The 22762-nt window shown below is 34.5% G+C and overlaps 1 protein-coding gene across 1 annotated transcript; it reads right to left on the reverse strand.

The window, feature by feature from the left end:
• Window positions 1-1785: 1785 nt before the first annotated feature.
• LOC128866233 (terminal nucleotidyltransferase 5C) lies at window positions 1786-22147 on the reverse strand. Its single transcript, XM_054106805.1, has 2 exons — window positions 21023-22147; window positions 1786-3541 (listed from the first exon to the last, which is right to left on the reverse strand). Exon 2 carries the CDS (start codon window positions 3479-3481, stop codon window positions 1880-1882), a length of 1602 nt encoding a protein of 533 aa, XP_053962780.1. The 5' UTR covers window positions 3482-3541; window positions 21023-22147; the 3' UTR covers window positions 1786-1879.
• Window positions 22148-22762: the final 615 nt, after the last annotated feature.

The raw sequence follows: 22762 nt of genomic DNA on the forward strand, positions 1-22762 counted from the left end.
GCTTGTTGAACTTTCTGCATTTCCAAGCGAATTGTTGGTCAGTCAATAACATTTTTGCTTTAACTTTTTTTTTGGTATTCTTTTTATAAAACTAGAGTAAACTCAAAATTTGAAATAAAGTAGGAAGTTAAACGAAATATTGAGTTTTATGCGTAAAAAGTATGCTGAACTAAATTTTCGGCGTAAATGGCGCGTTTTTTTATGCAAATAACAGAGTTGGGCATAGTGCACTAAATAACTAATGCAATAAGCGGATAGTTTAAACACTGAAAAAGTGAGGATTTAGTGATAGTGAAACCCGTATTTTAACTACCAGAAAAAATTAGTGGTAATGCAATTTAGTGGTAGTGCAAAATGCCCAACCCTGCATAATAATTTCTGAACTCATTTGTTCTTAGTCGAAGCGTGAGCTTGACCTCAAAGGCTTTGATTGAACTCATCGACAGATAGATACTTTTTTTCATACACAATTCACCTTTTACTCAGTTACTTGTTTTTGAGCTAAGCTCCTTTTTTTACGAAAAATACTCGTTATAAAAAATCTTTTCTGAACTTTTTTTTTTAATTTAAACTGATTAATAGCGAGAAATTGTATGCGAAAACTTCAAAATTCCAAAAACTAATTACTTTCACAAGCACATTAAATATTTAAAATAAAAAAAAATTTTTTTTGAATTTAAAATTAATATTTTACTGCTTCGAAATGTCAAATCGTCTAAATAATTAATTAACTAAATAACGGTTTATAATAACAAAATGCCCCAATTTTTGAAGATTTCGAAAAGCTTTGCGAAAAAAATTTAAGCTATGGAGTTTCTGAAGGAATTTATTTCATGCGCTCTGCAAGTTTTGAGGCACTCTACGAATTACTACTTTCAAGCAAAAATTATGTTGACTAGCGAACAAGCTTAGTTTTTTATAAAACAAAAAAAAATTGATTTTAGCATTAGTGCCTTTTTTTAATAGCTTTTAATAGCAAATATTTGCCCTATCAGCATCCACCCTAAGCTTCTCTAAGTTACTATTTCAGTGCCCATCAGCTGCTGTAGGCAACAGCAGTGGTCTCGTATGGGTAGTAATGCACAAACTGTTGTTGCTGCTGTTGCTGAGGGGCACAGCAAACAACGAATTGCGGCTGCTGTTGTTGCACTGGTTGCAAATGATGTTGTTCCACTGCAGGCGATTGCACTTGCAAGGAATATTGTTGTTGTGATTGTGTGAGTGCTTCCGCCGTTGTTGCTGCTAGCGGTATGGGTTGCACGTAAAATGTAGACGGTGGCTGCTGTTGTTGTTGTTGGTGCTGCTGCTGCAGAGCTAGCTGCAATTGCAATCGGTGCAACTGTGCCTGTTGTTGCTGTTGATACTGCTGCTGCTGCTGTGGGAAGGCACAATGTGCCTCGTAGCAAGGAAATACCGCCATGGTTGTTGTTGGTGTTTCCGTTGTCAAACATGCTGTAGCAGCACGCATGAAGCTGTTTTTGTTGTTACTGCTGCTGCTGTTGTTACTGTTAAATGCATAGGTGGGCACAATTGTGCAATTGCTGCTGCTGACGCCGTCACCTCTGCTGCTCTCATAGATGACTGCACCTGTTGCAGGCAGATAATGGCCGCTTGCCTTGCTGCTATTGATTGGCTGTAGTTGTATGTAGTCAGTTGCTGCTTCCGCTCCATGTTGCTGCTGGTTGCCGAGAGTTACTGCTTGTGGCGCAAATTTGTGTGTCGCTGCCTTTGTTGTTGGTGTAGCTGAATCTACTTCTACTACGACTGGTATTGCTGTTGCTGTGGTTGCTGCTGTTGTTGTTGCTGATGCGGTTGTTGTTGCTGTTGTTGTGTTTGTAGATGTTGCAGCTGGATGTCCAGCGGGCGGCGCATTCGCCAATCACGTGCTCAACCACGTCTGGTTGCATGTGCAAATAGTCGGAATCACAGGTGCATAGTAGACGCCATTGTAGACCAGAATGGTGGTCGTCGGCTGTGCCACAGCGGCATGCGTCTGCAGCGCTTGCACTTGTTGCTGTTGTGGCACTTGTACTTGCTGTTCGGCGCCTGTTGCTGTACAGCATATTGTCGCCGTTGTCGTCTGTGGTGACGAGGTGGATGCCTGTTGCACGTAGATCGTCTGTGTTTGAGGCGCTTGTAGTTGCTGTTGGTGTTGTGTTGTGACCAGCGTTACTTGTTGATGCTGCTGCTGCTGTTGTTGCTGTTGTTGTTGTGATTGTGCCTTTTGCACATCGACTGGCTGTTGCTGTTGTTGGTGGTGGTGCTGTTGCTGCTGCTGATGATACTGTTCCTGCGCCTGCTGTTGCTTCTGCTGCTCCTTGTAGAGCACCTGCGCGGCCAGTGTCTGTATCAGCAGTAAGGTTTGCCGCCGCTCGTGTCCCATCAGGCACACCGTAGACATTTCTACGACTTCGCGTAAATGCATCAGGTACTGGTATTGTAGTGGCTCTTCATCGACACCCCAGAAGTGATTGGACAAATACGCCTCCAGCTTTTTAGTTTGTGTATTAATGTCGGGGAAATCGATGAAGAACCTTGAGCACATGTAACGTTCCAGTGTTTTGATATGTTGCGGATCGACTGGCTTGTAATTGCGCACCAATAGATTGCAGTACTTGAGTAAGCCGCCGCCGCGTATCTCCTCTGGCTGTCGTGTTGAGATCAGTTTCTTTTGCAAGTGATATAGAGCTTCTTGAAAATCACCGTATACCGACTCGCCAACCACTGTCGGATAGAAATTTTCCGATATGGGTAGAGCGGCACAGTCATAGAAGAGTAGCAGTGAATCCAACACGATTTGGAATGAATCCACTGAGAACTCGAACTGACGTCGCATCGTGTCGACAAATTTCAGTTCGACATTCTTATGTCCAGGCGAATTGCCCAACGATATCAGTGACCAACGATCACCATCATTATTGTTATTTACCTTAACCATCTTGCCGACGTAAGCCTCCTTTAGGGCGCACGGCATAATGCGTCGCTTGCACACACCCTCGGGCAAGAGGTCCAACAAAGTGTTGAGCACAGCAGACTTGACGCGATCAAAATGACGTGAAGATGTCAACTCAATGGCATATATCAAGTCCAAGTCATTGTATGGCTGATCCTCGGAAGCTAAAACATGACTAGCTGCGCCGCCATTCAAGCGCACATCCTTGACTATCACACCGGCGCCACCCGCACTCACATCTGCTTCCAGCTTGCGTCTGACCAAATTAACCAAGTCTTTTAGGGGCACTTCGAGTGTGGGAAAATTACCACGTCCGTGTATGGCAACCTTTTCGTCCATGACATTGTGCAATTTGCGCACCTGTTCGAATGAGAGTACGGCCAAACGTTGAGTGCCACCAGTATCGACACTCTCCAACGAACCATGATCGGAAGCCGATGCTATCGAAGAGCCTGAACTGGGTGATGGTGGGGGCGTCTCGGTGCCACCATCGGAGTGAAAACCATCATCAATTTGATAGACATCCATTCTGTTGGAACGCTGTTGATAATGATATGACAATTCAGAGTGTGCGTCTAGTGTCCCGCACTGTAAGAGATAGAAAAAGAAAGCAAGAGAGAGAGAGAACAAAATGTTATTAGTTTTATTTTAGAGACGTCTTAATTAAATAAAATACAGATTTAAGATTATTAAATAAATTTAAATAACAAAACGAAATACCGAAGATATTTTAGTACCTCCCATAGACAATAAGAATTTGTTATCAATAAGTGGCAGGCACTAAAAAGCCTACGCGCCCCAAAACCAGAGCAAAATTAATGAAGTTCTCCAACAAACACCAGCACACATTTCTCCTACCTTTGAGAAATTATCATTCGCATGGTTATACTCGTATATAACAACAACCATTTTATCACAAAGATTCCTCAACTTTACAGTTCTTAAGCTTCTTAAATTGAAGCTCAGAATTTACTCAGTTGGTGAAACAGATTTATTTTCTGTCGTACAAGAAAAATCTGTTTTTGGTTGAAAATGCTATAATCCTTACTTAGTGGTAGTGTTGCGGCTCAATGCGAAGATTTTGAGAGCGCTACGATTCTCTCTTGAAGCCACTATTGAGATAGGTACAACTTCAGCATTTGAGGAAATAAGTTGAATTCTAATTTTAATAATATTTATAACTCTGCGACTATTTCCCAGTTGACAGCAAAGCTAATTAGGTTATTTAAGCTGGATATTCCGAAAAATGCATTCTATATTACCAGATATCCAATATCCAAATACTCCAAAAGCAACACCTATTTCATATGGAAGGTGTATGAATGGAGTGAAGAAAAGATTTGTTCTCATTGAGTTGGATGGAAATAAATAAATGTTAATAAATAACATTCGCTTTGCCAACGATACAACGCTGGTGACAAATAATTTGCAGCATCAACAAAAAATTATAAACAAAGTGGCAAACACCGCACAGACTTCAGGCTAAATATGAATATCGATAAAATAAAATTTATTATTGTAAACAAAAGCAGCAGAGACTATGTACACAAATGCGAGGATAACCCATGATGGAAAGAAAAATGAGGTGGCGCCTATCGTGGTACCGTTGCTTTGCTCTCAGCGAATTTGACAATGAGTTACGTCATTTTAGTAGCAGTATGGCCAGATAACCATTTTCGTAACTTAATTTAGCATTTTTTTTCTTATTTAGTCTCGGAGTTTTGTTCTTTCTTCTTAGTTCATTCTTCATTTTTCTAGCCTGCTCTAATGAAATGCAATGTTTATAATTTTGTAAAATATAATTTTTTTTTTAATTAGTTCAATAATTCACTCAGTTTTATTTAGCTTTACTTTTTTTAACATCTGGTCGCATTGCCCGCGATTGCAGTTGTTGTTGGTGTTATTCTGCTTTCAGCAGTCAAATCTCTCTCTTGCTACTGCAGTGTTGCCTAGCTTTGGATATAAAAACGCACTAAAATGCCCATTTATAGAAAATAAAATACCAAGTGTTTATTGAATTACTTAAAGAACTTTGTATGCGTGACAAATTGTCTTTAAAATGTGCGTTGTTTTTTTAAATAAATGTGTTATGGATATTTACAAGATTTTTTGTTAAAAGAAACTCTTTTGTTAAGGGAACGACTTATTTGCTATATTACAGGTTATGTAACAAAATAAGGTACTCTGTTGTAAAAATGTCGTTATGGTGTTTTCAGTATTTTCTGGTATTTTGTGGCTTATTTTTACTGTGAGCTGTACTCTTGATGCCCTATGTTCCACTAAGTATTGAGGACCGGACGAAGCGATTACGCCTCTATGGTTTTAATTCGCATTCAGTAAATCCAAACGTTTTTTAAAATGTGTAAAAGGTTTTCAATGTTACGAAGAGTTGAAAGAGAAACATCTAATATTCCTGAATAATCTTAAAAGGAGCGAAAAATTAAATTTGCACTTTCAAAATATCAAATTTTATATGAATCAACCAATTTTCATTAACAGTTTTTTGTTTAATAATACAGTTTTTTTTAACTTACAGTTTCGGTAGCTTTAAATTAAACACAAAAGAAACAAACACCAAACTTAAAAATTTTCGCATTTTGGGTATAAAAAAGCACTAAATTTATTGTGAAGAGAAAATGGTTGGCTACACTGCACAACTTGGCAAAGGTCACGTGAGGCTGTATTTGTATGTAGTCGCAAACATCCAGCATGGAAACGCCGACCAAGAAGAAAAAATATTCATTTCCTATACAGCAGTCATCAGCTTCCCCAACAAACTGAATCGGAAGAGAGAAAACACAATAGAGACACAGTCCTCTGTTAAATCACTGTTAGAATGCAACCAATTGCAGAATGTCTCAACACACTCGCTCACTCGCACACTCATTGCCCATTTATTAATTAATAAAAATATGAAAGTCTGCTCAAAAAGTTAACTTAAACTTAACTTTAAACATAATTGGAACGCAGACAGTATTATTTCATGAAAACAAAAATACAAATCGAACACGAAAATTATATTATATTAGTACTATGCATATAAAAAAAACTTTCATCACGTGACCCCAATAACATATTTCGGCATTGAGCGGCATATGTACGTGTGAATATTAATAGCGAAATATTAACTAATAATAAGTGATTGTATAATTTCAGGTTATCTGTTGAAATGAAGGCTTTTCAAAAAAAAAAATATATATATAAACACTGCTTTTATTTAAAAATGTATTGTTTAAAACGATTAAAAGTACATAAATATGACAAGTGTTTCGAAGGCTAATGCCATATTTCCAAAAGCCAGCACTAAAAAAACCTGAACTCTGAATTTATATTTTTTTTAAGTAAATGACAAAAATCGTGAATTGAATCTTAAAAACTATAGAAAAGAGATTTCTCATAACAATCGATAGGCAATCATAAAGGTTAGGTTCGGTTGGTTAGGTTTTAACATTTTATAAATTCATTTAGATAAGTCAGTTTAGAATTATCTATTGTGGTAGTATTCGGAACACAAGAAAAAAGAGGACAAAAAGTATAAGAACAAGAGTATGGCACAAAGAATATGTTTGAACAATTATGCTGAGGCCAACTGCTGCATGCTCATGCTGCGTGACTACAATTCGAAGTGCATAAGTTCGAATCTCCGTGCATGAAACACCAAAATGAAGAAAAAATTGTTTTTAATATCGAGCACGCCTCGGTAGGCAATGACAAACCTCCGAGCGTATTTCTGACACGATAAAGCTCCTCATAAAAAATCACTAGCCGTTCGGGGAAGGTTTAAAACTATGGACGCACCGCACGAATAGTAGAAGGAGCTCGGCCAAACACATAACAGAATTGTACGTGCCAATTATTTATTTATTTTTTAATATTCCACAGGCTACAAACTTCCAAGTCTGTTAGCTTCTCAGGCGTGTACAGAAAGTCAAAGCCTAGATATCTAAATCTTATCCTCTCAAAAGCGAACAAATTGTAATTTTAAGCTGATATAACTCCGGCAATCTTGCTCCATGCAGGTAATGAAAGTAGTCTGCATGGGTATGCAATGCATAGTGTCCGGTTAAGAAACCCACCACAAATAAAAAATACGGCTCTGATATGGATTCCCGGTCATAGGAATATAGAGGGTAACATAACAGAGGCGGCGGTAGTTTCTACCCCATTCCACACAATACAAATATCGATTGCTTCCAACACTTGCAATTAACTATATACATGCACCACGACAAGAAAAACATGGCCGTCGTACAATATCCAGACGTCGAATTACCTCTTAGGTTGCTCTCGTTCAAGCATCTCACCTATCACTGCAACCCTTACAGGTCACTGGAAGGTAGGAGATCATGTAGCTAGACTTGATTTTTCGTACAATTCCATCTGCAGAAGTTGTCAGGCGGGGGGATGAAATAAAGTCTGTTTTACTATTTTTGCAATTATTCAAGTCTAACTAGAGCAAGACTTCGCTCTTTCAGTAAGCCTTCCTTTTCTAGAAGGATCTCACGAAATGGATCTACCTCAAACAAAAAAAAAACAGCAAGACATCACACGAGGACAGTGGTAGTAGCTAATTAGGATTATTTCTATATAAATACCTAACCACTTCAACAACAACGGCTTTGTTGGCTCCAGACGCTTACTCGATAATCTCCGATGCTGCCGAGGGCAGAGGAATCTGACAACTCTGTCAGTCAAAGTTCTTGCTCAGTACTCGCTGAGCTAAATCAAGACCCGCCTATCAAATGGCAAACCGCAGGTAAGTAGCTAGCGGAACCCGAGATGCGCAGAATACAATGGTGACGCCCGTTGTGAGTTTGATCGAATCGCGGTGTGCGTTATATTCGTGTGTTGTTTGTGTATTCATGTTTCTTCCTGCATTATTGATCACATTTTCACGCTTCTCTCAAGCAACTGTACTAATGCTACGCCACGCCTCTCTGATGGACGTAATCTTGTATTCTATCATTCTTGAGGGAAATCTCTATTCTCTCGCTCGCACAGAGAGAGAGCATATAAATTTTTACCTAAATTTCTGAAAAATTATTTATCGTTCATCGACGCAAACAAAATGTAAGGGCCAACATTAATGTGGAAAACAATAATAATATAAGTACACTTTTTTTATCTACTAACCGAAGGATAAGTTCAGCCTAGGTCATTCAAGGTTCGATGCGCAACACTACCATTACTATCATTACATTCTATTTTTTAACAATTTAACACAGGTACACCATAAGTGACTATGTGCATTAAAAAATGTTCCAATGATTTTTTCCTTACAACAAAGCGTTTCGCTCAAAGCTTCGTGTCATTACAAATAAATGTTCCAATAATTATATATGTAATTTTTGTGCCTGCCTATTTTTTCACTTCGTGGAGCGCAAAGGTCAATGACAATTGGGTACGAAGGAACGAAAAATTAGAAATTAAAAACAAACAAAAACAAATTAAATCGAATAAAATGAGATAATAATAGCTCAGAGTCAAGTCAAATTGGCTTGGAAACGGTCGGCGAAGATGAATACTCACTCATACAAACTCATAATGAAGCCGCCCGCGCAAAGTGTCTTGCGATTCTCTATTAAAAACGCTGACACTTTCAAATTGCACGCGCGCATACAGACGAAACAAATTATACATAAATATATGCATAAAAATGCTATGATTTGTGATTACAACGAAGCATTTAATTTTTTGCGTCCGCGTTGAGCACGTGATTATCGCGTTACTTTGCTTCGACTGATATGAAATGTTGTTATTTTTAAAAAAAAAGCTTTAATAAATGAAAATATTAAATAATACTCGCAATCATATCTATGTATGTACATATGCACATATATTTGTATTTATATATGTATGTAAGTATGTAATAGTGGAAGAAAAAGTGAAATAAAAATAACAAAGAAAAATTCTTCGAAACAGCCTCTTTGTAAACGAGTGCGATAATTGCAGCTTAATACATAACAATAACAACAATAAATAATATAACATACATTTGAGTACTACTTACATCCATACATACATGTGCGTAATCGCGCACACCAACCGCACACCAAATAAGTAATTGCGGCATTATCACATTCTGATTCGAAATAGTTAATTATTAAAATTTACGTACATATGTATATATTCTCGTAAATATTAGTTCGGGGAGAAAAAAATCCATAATTTTTGCGGTAGACGGCTGATTTTGAGTTGAGAGTGGGAAACTTGCTTATGCAGAATTAAAAGAAAGAAGAGGGATGCCGAAAGAAAAGTTTTGCATTTTTTTATATACCAGCTGCGATGAAGCAACCTGAAAATTTTAGCAGAAGTTGTGACTGCCAGCAGATTTCCGTAACAAGAAGCAACTGGTAGTACAGCTGATTCAGGTTCCTAGGTTCTAGAGCGGAATGGTAGAAAACACCGTTACTCTATCTGCCACAAAATGTTTATATAAATACTGTTGCTTGAAGTAATAAGAGGATCTTATTGTGCAGTTTTATATATATACATAGATACACACTTGTTCTGAGTGTTTGACCGAGCTCCTCTTCCTATTTGTGATGTGCGTTTTGATGTTGTTCCACAAAATGGAACGATCTGCAGTTTCAAGCCGACTCCGAACGGCAGATATTTTTTATGAGGAGCTTTTTCATGGCAGAAATACACTCGGCGGTTTGCCATTGCCTGCTGCTATTAGAAAAAACTTTTTTTTTTCATTTTGGTGTTTCACCGAGATTCGAACCTAAGTTCTCCCTCTCTGTGAAAATGGTAGTCACGCACCAACCCATTCGGCTACGGCGGCCGCCATTATTGTGCATTGTGTTGTTTTAGATGTAGAAATTATCAAATCCTACAAATGACCAAGAAAAGATCGGCACGTATCTTTCCACATCTTTGTCGATTCTTAAAACAATTCATTTGAAATTGCAAAGGTCCTCTCGTAGTCGTTTAAGACTTAATCGTGTTTTAGTAAAAAGATTTTATCTCATGCTATTTTTCTTTGTTAGAAAATCGGACAAATTTCGCCAATCAAAATTTAAACCAAATACTGAGACTACGAAGTAAACGGATCTCATTTTATAAAAGCTCTAAGCATGTGTGCAATTTCCACATTTATCCAACTTAAATCATAGTGAGCCCTTTATGTTAAGTATTTTACATTCAAATATTTACATTACACTTTCTCACTAAGCACACAAACTAACATGGCTGGAAATTCCATCTCTGCAAAGATTTAGCAAACTCTCAGGTACCTTACAATAGGTACATATTTGTGTAGGTACGCTTCGCATTTATTAGAGTGAACGCAGACATACGTATGGTATGTACTTGTATTTGTGCAAGACTGCGTACATCTAAGGCAATCGCACTGAAGTGCAGCATGTGACTGCTGTATTTATTATTTATTTGTTTGCAGTGCTTTATGCACTAGATGATTTTCGGTTCAAAAAATGTGCAGAAACAAAAATAAGGAAAAATTTCCGTGTCATGCGAAATGCAATTAAAGGCACCTAAACAAATAGAGGAGACACTGCAACCAAATCAAAAATCTGCAAAGTAAAGAATTTATGCGAATAAAAATAGCACACAAATAGAAAAAAATGAAATAAAAATTCATTTATGAAAAGCATGTCAACAGATGTGGAAGCAACTATAAAAAAAACAGTATATACATACATTTGTAAGTATTATATGAATGACAAGGGATAAAAAATATGCAATTGAAGCTCCCCAAAGAAACAAGCAAAAAGTTAAAAATAATCAGCAAGAAATTAGAAAAGTAATGTAAGCAAAAATTGATACACAACCATATTAAAATCAAAATAAAGTTCATTAAAATATTATGCAAAAAAAAAAAAATAAAAAAAAATAAAAAAAAAAACCAAAAAAAAAAACATAATGAAATAAAAATAAAATTAAATTCAATAAAACAAAATATTGTAAAATTAGTTGTTGTAAAACTAAGTATCTAAAGTAGATAAAATAAAATAGAGTTATGCAAAATAAAATACAACAGATAAGGAAAATTAAATTAAACTGAATTAAAATAAACTACACTAAATTTAATTAAATAAAAAATATAAAAAAATAGTGTACAATTAAATTAAATTAAAGAAAATAAATAAAGTTAAATTGAGTTGAATAAAATAAAATATAATAAAACATAGAAATTTAATTAAAATTAAAAAATTAAAAGCAAAATTGAATAAACCAAATTGCTATGAAATAAAAGAAAACTAAATAAAATAAAATTAAATGGAATAAAAAAAATTAATAAGACATAAAAATGGTATGAAAAAAAATAAATAAGATTATAATAAACTGAATTAAATTGAGTAAAATAAAATAAAAAAAAAATATTTTTATTACAAATTAAATTAAAATAAAAACAATAAATTAAATTAAAGATTGGTGTATCGCCCAAAGTATGTATTTAGTGAAGCAAGTTTCGGCCGAGGCGCATTTCCATCTCGGCGTCATTATTAACAAACCACAAATTGCCACATCTGCTGATCGAGAAACCTGTACGCTATTGTTGGCTTTCACGAGACAGCTAATGAAGACAGCTAGACAAGAATAATGGAATGAATTTATATTCTAGAGGTAACTGGAAGTCTGCCCTTTCTAATAACAAAAATTTCTATGCAAACATTAAATACGGTTCAGTGTATTTTTTATAGCATTAAAAAGAAAACACGAGGCAATGGCCCACCCTTTATCCGAATATGTAGAAAACTAAACCAATAACTAAAAACTTACATTCCGTAAAAAGAAAAATGAAAAATAAAATCGAAGTCGAAGATGATGATTTGAAAGAAAAGTCAACAGAATTGTGCATGCCTCATTCATACATATATACATATGTATGGTATGTACGCTTATGAATAAGAAGTTTTTATTGCGTTCGTTTGTTAGCAACACTACTTGAATGCTAATTTCTTCAACACTCTCAATTTCATTTGGCTACTCGTCCGAGTTCGCATTGTTTCTTGTTTTCTACAAGTAAAGTACACCGCACACATTAGGTATTTACACACACATACATATTTGTATTTTGTCACATATTTGGTATGCATAAAGGCAAAGCCATACATATTCACATGCAAAAATACATACATACGTACATATGTATATGAATGAACAGCGAAGTCATGCTTGATTGATGGTCGCAGTCACCCACTAAATGGCTGCCAGTCAGTGTGTATACTCGCATTAGAAGCAAGCAGCCGTTTTAATCATCATGCAACAACAATAACATAAATACAGATGGCAAAGTATTTATGTAGCTTACAAAAACATGCATCCGAGGTATTGAGAGGTGGTAAGAGAAAAATTTACACGTACATATGTACATGCCCATGCATACCCATCAGCCACTATTTAGTGGGCGCCGGTAGGTGTGGGCGTTATTTATTTAAGCATACATACATACATACATCCATATAGATAAGCATGCGCTTAGTTGGCATGTGAAAGAATTCGCAACCGAAAAAAGGCAACTCAAAACAGCGAAAAATACTTTTTCCTGCTTTGTTGGTCAGTGGCGCGACATCGAAAAAGTTCACTACTTTGGCAAACATTCACACATATACATATATATTGAATTGTACATACACGAATGTGCCTGCATGTACATACGCACATATGATGGTATCGAATTTAGTGTTGGCCAATTGAGAACTTGACCTCAAAATTGCGGAAACTATTTCGAACCAAAAATTTACGGAAGTAAGAAAGTGTTTGAGCTCGCTGCAAAGCGACTTCCGGAAGAAACGTTAATATGAATTTATGTAGATGCAGAAGTGGCATTCCCAAAAATGTCGAAGAAGTACACGTGAACGAAAGTTGGAGGAAAATCATTATGAAATAAATAAAATAAAATAAGACAGACTAGATAAGTAAAATTAAAAAATGTCATTAAAGTAAAATAAACTAAATTAAAATAAAAAAAGGTAAAAAAAAAATAAAACAATAAAATAAAATAAAATAAAATAAAATAAAATAAAATAAAATAAACTAAATAAAATAAAATAAAAAAAAATAAAATAAAATAAAATAAAATAATATAAATAAAGTAAAATAAACTAAATAAAATAAAATCAAATAAAATAAACTAAAATAAATTAAAATAAACTGAATTCAAATAATTTAAACTAAAATAAAATAAATAACATAAAACAAATTAAAATAAATTAAACTAACATAAAATAAATTATATTAAAATAAAAAATATAACGTTAATTAATTAAAAAAAAAATAATAATAAAAACATTTAATAAAATTTTCAAAAAATTCAGTAAAATATACTCTTACATATTCAAAATTTTTAAAATCTCTGGGAAGACTATAAATTCGTAGAACATACAGTTCTAACTCCAGAATAATAAAAATCAAAAATTATAAAATTTGTTGTTTTTTTAATAGCATTCGCTTGTAAAATGTAGAATTATTACAATGTAGAACGTAAACAAATCTATAAAGAACAAAATTAATGCGTGCAAACTGAAGCAGAAGTTCAGCTGAAGACATTGAAATGAAAAAATAAAAAAACATTGAAATGATATGGCATAAAATACTTTTATTGCTATTGGTCCTCTTTAAACCTATCATATATCGCTCTAGAATTTCGATTGACTAAGACACGGTGAAAAACAAACAGATCCATAATTTTTGCTTCTGATGGGATTTATTGAACTTAATGCTCTTAATACTAGTCCAAGGATTTGATTTTGTATTTGGCAAGAGACTAAAGATGATAATTGCAAAGGGTGATCAGATTGAAAACGACATTCATTGAAAACAATCGTTTCGTACAGCCTATGGGCTGAAGGAATCATCGACCCATATTTCGTCAAAGACGAGGCTGACGCCAATAAAACAGTGAATGGCGCCATGATAAACGACTTTTTGTTGCCGCAAATTGAAGCCCGTGATCTCTACAACATTTAATTTCCAATAGACAGCTGACGGTGCTACTTGCCATAGAGACCTTAAAACAATGGATTTACTGAGTACTGAACCATTTATCTCTCGTCCCGGACCAGTGTATTGGCCATCAAGATCGTGTGAAATCACACCTTTCAACCTTTATTTGTGGAGGTATGTAAAGTGTAAATGCTTTGTGGATAAACCAGCTTCGATTGAGGCATTGGAAGCCAACATTACTTAAGTTATTTACAAGATATCGGCAGAGGTCCTGCAGCGATTCGTGAGTCATTCAAGATTGATGTTTACAGATAGCTGAATTACAACGCAGTTGCGGCCAATATTTGAAAGGGAATATCTTTAAAAAGTAAAGATTGTCCAATCAATTTGAATGTTCGCTGCTTTATTTCGATTTAAAATCCAATACGTTCAAAGTGAACATCCTTTAAAAATATATATAATATATGTATTTATATAGTCAACGCTTCATGTGCATATGCATATATTCATATATATCGGTCAAAAAATGTATATGTACATACAACAAACAAAAAAACTAACAATCTTTTATACTCGTATTTATATTGAGTGTGTGAGATTAGAAATATATATAATTGGCGCGTACACTCTTTTGGGGTGTTTGGCCGAGCTGCTCCTCCTCCTGTTTGTGGTGTCCGTCTTGATGTTGTGCCACCACAGTTTCAAGCCGATTCCGAACGGCAGATATTTTTAATGAGGAGCTTTTCCATGGCAAAAATACACTCGGTGGTTTGCCATTGCCTGGCGAGGGACGACCGCTTCATTTTTGACCTTTCACCGTGATTCGAACCTACGTTCTCTCTGAACTCTGAATGTTAGTCACGCACCAACCCAGTCGGTTACGGCGGTGGGTTAGATAGAAAGGAGTAAATCACGGATGAAATTTTACGAGAACATTTTATTAATAAATAAATAAAAGACCAAATTACAAAAAAAAAAAATATTCTCCACAGGTTTTTGATAAGTTGTTCAAATCTATTTCGACCGAAAGCAATATTAAGATTCCAGGTATGAAAAAAAGAGAAAATGGGGCAGAACTGTGCGTTTTGATAAATTGGTAGTGGTAGAATTTATAATGTTTAATTTTTGGAAAAATTTTTAAATTTTCCAGACATTTCTTTTTTTAATTTTGCGATGACAATAAATGCGATAAGATCAAAAAGAAAATCTTACCAATCGCTAAAAATCTGAAACCGAAAATAATCCAAGAACATAGCCTTGAAACCAGCTGCTAAATATATAGTCACATTCATAAGTACATATTTAGGTACAAATGTATGCCCGCCTGGTAGACAGCTTGTAGGTATGCACGTACGCTTATACATATATGTATGTATATATTGTATGTATCCATTTATTAATTGCTAAAATTTGATACAAAGCAATATTTAATACCAATCAAAATCATTTGCCCAAAATGTACATATGTACAATCTCATGACAATGTGTACTCGTATAAAGGTGGCAGATGACAAAACAAAAATTTCCAACTAGCCACCAAAGTCCAATAAACATACAAATAAGCAAACAAACGAAAAGTCAACTTAAATTCAACGCAAATAAATGATTGGACCAAACGGCACAGTAAACAACTTTTGCGCAGCGCTACAGTGGTTGCTCTTGCTGTTGTTGTTGCTACTTAATTAAAGCGTCTTTTTCACAATTTTATTAGATTTTCATTTTTGCTTTTGTTCCACGTTGAGTGTTGAGCGCTCACACAAACACAAGCACAAGCACAAACTAAAATTCACGTAAACAGTAAACAGAGTTGAACGTCATCGCTTACACGGGCAAAACCAACGCAAACTAAATCAAATAATACAACGCCATGCATATATGTATGTGCATGTATACATATTTGCATGCAAACACTCATACACATATGTGTGTGTGTAGCTGCATACATACGTACACATATACATGTATAGTAAAAGTCACTAATACAACTAATCGAGTGTCTTATATTTTTATTTGCACGCTGACCGACGCAACCCTGCTCAACGCAGCTCAGCTATCCGAAACAGCAACAACTTTGCTAAGTTATGTGAATTAATTTCATGTATTGTAGAAAAAAATATGCAAAGAAAAAACAATAACGATTGCTACATAGTTGCTATCTACAGGCACATATTAAAAATTATAATAAAGTAAAAAAAAACAACAATTCTGGCCATAAGAAACAATGTACGCTGAGCGAGCATGTGTGCGTGCGTGCTGTAGGTACAGTTGCATGTACATCAACTGCAGCGGTAAATGGCATTTGGTCGGAGGTGCACCATATACACACATACATACATACATATGGCTTTGCTACTGTATGCACTTGTATGTATGTACATATGTGTGTGTGTATGCAGTAGATAACTTGGCGGAGATAGCGAGTAGTAACCGTCTCGGATTTCACAAGTTGATTTCTTTCAATTAATAAGTGCGGCTAACCATTAATTACCAGTGTATGACTAGTTGTTGTTGTTGTCAATATTATTGCATGTTGCATTATTTTTTAATCTCATTGTATATTAAATACATTTCTATATGCGCACACCTAAGTATTTCGATTTATGTGAAAAACAGAATAAAAATTATAAAGAAAAATTAATATTTTTACAAAAAAAAGAAATTCTTTACAAGAAACTACAGAATCTCGAAAACTACACAATCTCCAAATCAATCGATGCCCATAAAATTAGTAGCCAATTGTTAGCAAATTTTTTTTATTATTATTTGAATATTACGACTGGTGAAGGTTAAATATGGGTTAGGTTAGGTTAGCCTGGTTGGCAATAAGCCGCGCATAGACCTTTTGGTCCCTAGCGATACCAGATGGAGACCGACCTCTATGAATACCTGAAGTAGGCATCATGTAGGATGTCAGCGCTTTAGGCGAATCTAAGTAGGGCTGGGAGCTCCGCTTTTGAGACGTCTTCCAGACCCTCAAACAGTGGGGCAAGCGCACAGAAGGTGTTCTAAAGGATCCTCGTCACTGGAAACTTGTTCATTTTGTTGTTTCTTGATACTACAAAATTACATTACGATGCATTTTTTCTATTTAGATATCTTTGGTCTTATGCAGCGATCTTTTTCTGCAAAACAAGCCTCCACCAACTATTTCACCATATTTAAACTATGTTCTACATCAGCCATTGAGAGTTTCTGAGTGGATGCATTCACAGGAATTTCCTCCTCTTCGGCTGTCACTAGATTTGGTTTGACTCTGAAAGGAGCTCCAAAAGATGTTCTCCATCCTTTTTATGAAAATTGGTAAAAACAGCCGAGGAAATATTGATTTTTTTTTCGTGCTACTCAAATACCGTGTATTTCGAGGGATACCTGTCCCGTGGTGGGCTGCATGAACATGGATTCTAGAAATAGGACACCATATTTCATAAATAAGTGACAGTATTCACTGGTACTTCTTATGAAATTTTCGTCAACATTTCGGCAAAGTACCGAAGCAGAATTTTGCTATAAATGTGCATACAAAAATTTAAATAGGCGGCCTTTATTTTTCTAACTATTGGTGGAAAAACATAGTCAAAATAAGGCTGGGGTCTAAATTTGTTAAGCTGAAGTTTAAGAAAAACTTTAGCTTATTTTAGTCATAGTTGTATCCGTACCTGGGCTTAAGTTTAAATGCTTCATAATACTTATTAGTAAGAGGCAAAGGGTTGGGAGATTGCGCTCATATAAAACAAAAAGGTCAAAACCACAAATTTCACACTACGAGAAATACAGAAAATAATTAAGGATAGTAAGAAATTTTAACCGAGTCGCTTAAAACATATAGCAGGGGTGGCCAGGCTCCATGATAGTGCAAGTCATTTTTCAAAATTTGAAAATTTTCAAGAGTCGCAATTAAATACGTATTTAAAAGGTGTGCAAAAACGGTATTAAACAATTTTTTTACCGAAATTATTTTGTTAAAAAATATAAATCAAAGTACACATATTTTATTGATTTTCAGTATTAAAAATTAAACACATTTAAGTCAAATAATTCTCTTGATAATTCTTTAAAATTTGCTGAATAATTGTGAAAAGCACCTCTCAGTAATTCTTTGAGATGCTGGTTAGGTAATACGGATCGGCGTTTGAATTTCACGAATTTTTAAGTGGAATAAAATGATTCACAAACCTACGTTGTTTCGAATATTAAAATAATTCCACAAGCAGCCTTTTTCAATTTAGGGTAGTTGGATTTTGGTGCAAATTTCCAAACTTCAGTAATCGATCTTGATCTTTTTATATCTCTATTAATTCTAATTCTCCAGATTTCGGGTCGTAATTATATGAGAAATGGAAAATTCACCTTTTTTTAATGAAAATTCACCAAAATTCAGACAAAAAAGCGAACTCGGGTACATTTATCGGGGACCACAAATAATCCTTCTAAGAGCCGAGAGCCGCGTGTGGCTCACGCGCCGCAGATTGGTCCCATCTGAGATACACTCGTACACTAATTTTGAAAAAAATGCATTGCCAGGGTTCTATTATTTTTTAAAATTTTTCGTAATTTACTTATATAGGGAGAATTACTTAGGTTTTTTACACCTATCCTTTATTTTCAAGAAATTTTAGAAAACCATTCATTATCTTGCTTTGGCTCAGACCTTATTTGAAACTTTATACCACCGCAGATTTTAGCCCTTCAATTTTTTCAAAAACTTCTACAAAGAAAACTCGTTTTAAGGGACTCCAAATTGTTTTTTCACAGACCGACCGTTTTGGAATATTTTCCCTGCGAAAACATTACGTTGGCGAAAGCCAAGAATTTCAAGCCAATTAGGGCAGGGCGCACATTTTCAAAATTAATTAATTAATTATTTACAAAGAAAAAGTTTAATAAAATTCATTAATTTAAATAAAATCAAAAATGAATAAATAGTTAAAATTATGCAATATGTCGCACTGCTATTATTCTGAACACAGATATATATATATTTTTTTAATATTGAATTTCATGTTGAGGCAATATTCAGCAATAGATAAGGGCAAATAAAAAAAAGTAACAATCAAAATTATTAAGGTTTTTGAAAGCTCCCGTTTTCTTACACAAAAACAAAAAACGAAAAGAAAACGTTAAAATTTATTTTTTATTAAACAAAAATCACGTCCAAAACCGCTGTCATTTATTTTTAATTACTTGTCATAATTTTTTGAAATTATTATTTTTTCATAACTTTGCCAAAAGTTTCTTGAGTTGTTACTATTATCATCATAATTTTTTTTTTTAATTGTGAAAAGATAGAGTTATTAAGCATAGCATAGAGATAAAAGTAATTTACTTCCATTAATTATTTTTATTATTATTTATCATAATCCTTTCTATTTATTAATTTTCCACAACTTTGCTGAGTCTTCTTCATCTTTGAGGTGAACATTCAGATTTATCAAGCTTTCAAACCAATTCTGGTTCAAATAAGTTTGATATTTTTTACCATTTTTCGACTGCATTTCAACTTAGACAATCCCACAGCGTTAGCGTTCCGGCGCAAAATTTCAAAGTTGATCTCAGAGTAAATTGCGCAAAAAAGTGTATTGCAAAAAGCAAAAACAAAAAAAATATCTACAAAGAATCAACGCTGCAGCTTAAATCATTCACTTAAAAAAGAACAACTATTTATTTCTAATGTTTTGAATTTTAATGTATTTAGTACTTTGTTGGATATTCCTTATTATCAATTATAGCCTGAAGTCTACGTGGCATGGAGCCAACCAATCTATTTGTGTATTCTGGACTAATTTGGTTCCACTCCGCAAATATCGCCTTTCTAATATCAAACTTGTTTAAGCTTCATAAGATTAAACTAATTGAAAACGCAAACTTTTTAATTTTAATAAACTGTAGCAGAAATCAATATTAAGGAAATTGTGAACTATTTTTTTATTTATACTATCTGCGTCAGAAGTACTCAACTATGTACTTTATTTGAAATAATCTTTTCAATTCAAAATAATCAATTCAATTTTTGATAAAGTTTTCACTCATTTCGGCATAATTTTCACTCTTTATGAGTTATAGTTTTCATAAATTTAGTCCACCCGATCGCCTATGGCCAAAACCATTAGGTTAGATTGCAGTATCATTCGCGATATAAAGATTTTTGGAAACCATGCAAAAAAAAAAAAATCGAGTTGTTGCTCCACAAATTCATGAACAGCTAAACAATTCAACAAGCAAAACATTTCTAAAAAATTCAACAATTTCATATCAACAGCCAAACATCAAACAAATTTTTTTTTAAATATATTGTTTTTCTTTCTTCCTTTTGATTAGCTATTCCAACACCAAATCATTTTCACAAAATTCGAGTTTTTCCTCAACAATTTCATCACCAGCCAAACAATTAAAAAACCAAACCGTTTTCAAAAAATTCGAGTTTTTGCTCAACTATTTCATCAACAGCCAAACAATTCAAAAAATCAAATCGTTTTTAAAAATTCAATTTCTTTCTTTTTTTTTCTTGGCTATTCAAAAACCAAAGTATTTTCAGAAAATTCGAGTTTTTGCTCAACTATTACATCAACAGCCAAACAATTCAAAAAATCAAATCGTTTTTAAAAATTCAATTTTTTTTTCTTTTTTTCCTTGGCTATTCAAAAACCAAAGTATTTTCAAAAAATTCGAGTTTTCGCTCAACAATTTCATCAACAGCCAAACAATTCAAAAACCAAAGTATTTTCAATAAATTCGAGTTTTTGGTCAACAATTTCATCAACAGCCAAACAGTTCAAAAAACACATCTTTTTTAAAAATTAATTTTTTTTTCTTCCAAAACCATTTTATTTGTAAGCATATGCGTGCCTACATGGAAGAACTCACGTGCATAAATTAAGTACTACATAGGTTTAATCATCAGATATATATTTAAAAGTTAAATAATTGCATAGAATTAACGTTAATTAATTTTCTCATAAAAAATTTTTACTTTCGGTGTTTTTGCGCTTTCCCCAATTTATACACTTGCGCTTCATTAGTCACCTTTTTGCATATGTGACATACGTATATCTATATTAAATATATATAAAAAATTATTTTATGACTATTTTTTATTATTTACGACACTTTTTCTAATTAATTAATTTTTTTTTCATTTCTTTCAATGCATGAATCACCTACCCAATAATCTCAGGAATCTGCACAAACTGCCGAAAACTCCGGATCTATTCACTATTCGTTTCGCACACTATCTCCGTTTTTAGTAGAATTGAAATATCTTTAGATGCTCGTAGAAATGGTAAACAACACAAACTGTGTGAGTGAATTTCTATTTGCGACCAACACTTAAATTTTCGCCTTGAATTTTCGCTTTCAAGTGTAAGTACAACGTGTATATGTTTTGTATGTATGTATTGGAATGTGCCAGCTGTGCACTAAAACCTCAAAATTTGCTGTTGTCTTTTACTTTTACTTAGTACTCTTTATTTTAATTAATTTAATTTTATTTAATTGATTTGTTTATTTTATTCAATTAGAGAGTATTTTCCTGCAAACTAAAATTTATTGCACTCAATTTTCGCGAAATCGTGAAATTGTGCCGCTTTTGCAATAAATTCGTTTGGTATTTTAGTATTTCGCGTTCTTTCGTTTTGCGTTTTACGTTGTGCCCGTTTGTTGTTCTTATTTATTGTTTTGTTATTGTTCTTGTTGTGAACGTTATACGAAATTATTTAATTTCTCGATTTTTCATCATCAAATGCGAGCTCTGTTGCTTGCTGTTGGCGGCTGTTAAATTAGCCCGTTTTTTTTATTTGATTCGTCCCCATACACTTTTTCGCTGTTTTCTACTTGCAATAATTTTCTAGATTTCTTTTCGTAAAGTAAACTTTTCAATTTCTTTGAAATGATTAATTTCTTTCACTGCCTTATTTGCGCGTATACCCGTATGTTTTTCTTCCACGTATATTTCTACGCACACACTTTTGTTGGTACACCGTCGAATTTTTTCTAATACAATTTGTTTGCAAGTTTTCTTAGCTTTTTCACTTTTCCAACAGCGATATGGTTAAGAAGAAATACACAGACTATAACCACGACGACGACGACGGCAACTAAGGCTACGACTGAGTTAACCGAGTAAACTCTGCGCTTTGATGATGATGATGACGTGTGATGCTGCACTGACGAAAATCTATTTGCTATGTGAAATAGGCAGTTAGACCGTCAGATAAAATCAGTTATAACGCTAACGCTAACGTTTTGTGGCAACTTGGTAATTATGTATGTACGACCGCGTCTACGGGAGCAGTCAATGTCTTACGCCGAGCGAGTTCGAAATCGTACTGCTGCCAACGTTGCGCTGTTGGGGAATGTACACCAATGCCAGGCTACATTGCTAACGAAATGAGTGAGTGCATGAGTGAGCTTGAGTGCTAGCTCAATGAGGGATTGCAGGTGGAGCGCGTATACTAGCAAGTTATAAAATATTGCTGCATGAAATGTATCACTTAAGGTACTCGTTGGGGTGATAGCGCGAGCGAGCACATTTGCAGGTATGCTCGTATATTATCACTCATACGCTCAGGTGCTCAGTTACTCAGCTACTCAGCAACTCATACGATACTTACGCTCTATATTTCGTTAGAGTCAATCGCCCACTCACGCTTGGTGGAGCTTTCGAGCGCATTCAAGTTCTTTGGATTTTGCCAATGAGTAAGTGACTGTGGTGACAGGGCGCTGGCGTGCAAAAGATATCGAGAGGCGGTGGTGGGGATGTATAATTTCGGCGACTTCGAAAGGCGCGCACTGACGTCACACTAAAAAGGTGGCAGGCTGCAAACATGCGAGTAGTATGCTGCTGGGAGCGGTTGTGGGGCAAGTAATACAGAGAAAATGCTGGGACGCTCGAATGAGTATAGT

This window comes from Anastrepha ludens, chromosome 6, assembly GCF_028408465.1.
Source record: "Anastrepha ludens isolate Willacy chromosome 6, idAnaLude1.1, whole genome shotgun sequence".
NCBI lineage: Eukaryota > Metazoa > Arthropoda > Insecta > Diptera > Tephritidae > Anastrepha > Anastrepha ludens.

Excerpts from the sequence above, each read along its gene's own strand:
- LOC128866233 (XM_054106805.1), bottom strand. The coding sequence starts at position 3,481 with ATGGATGTCTATCAAATTGATGATGGTTTTCACTCCGATGGTGGCACC.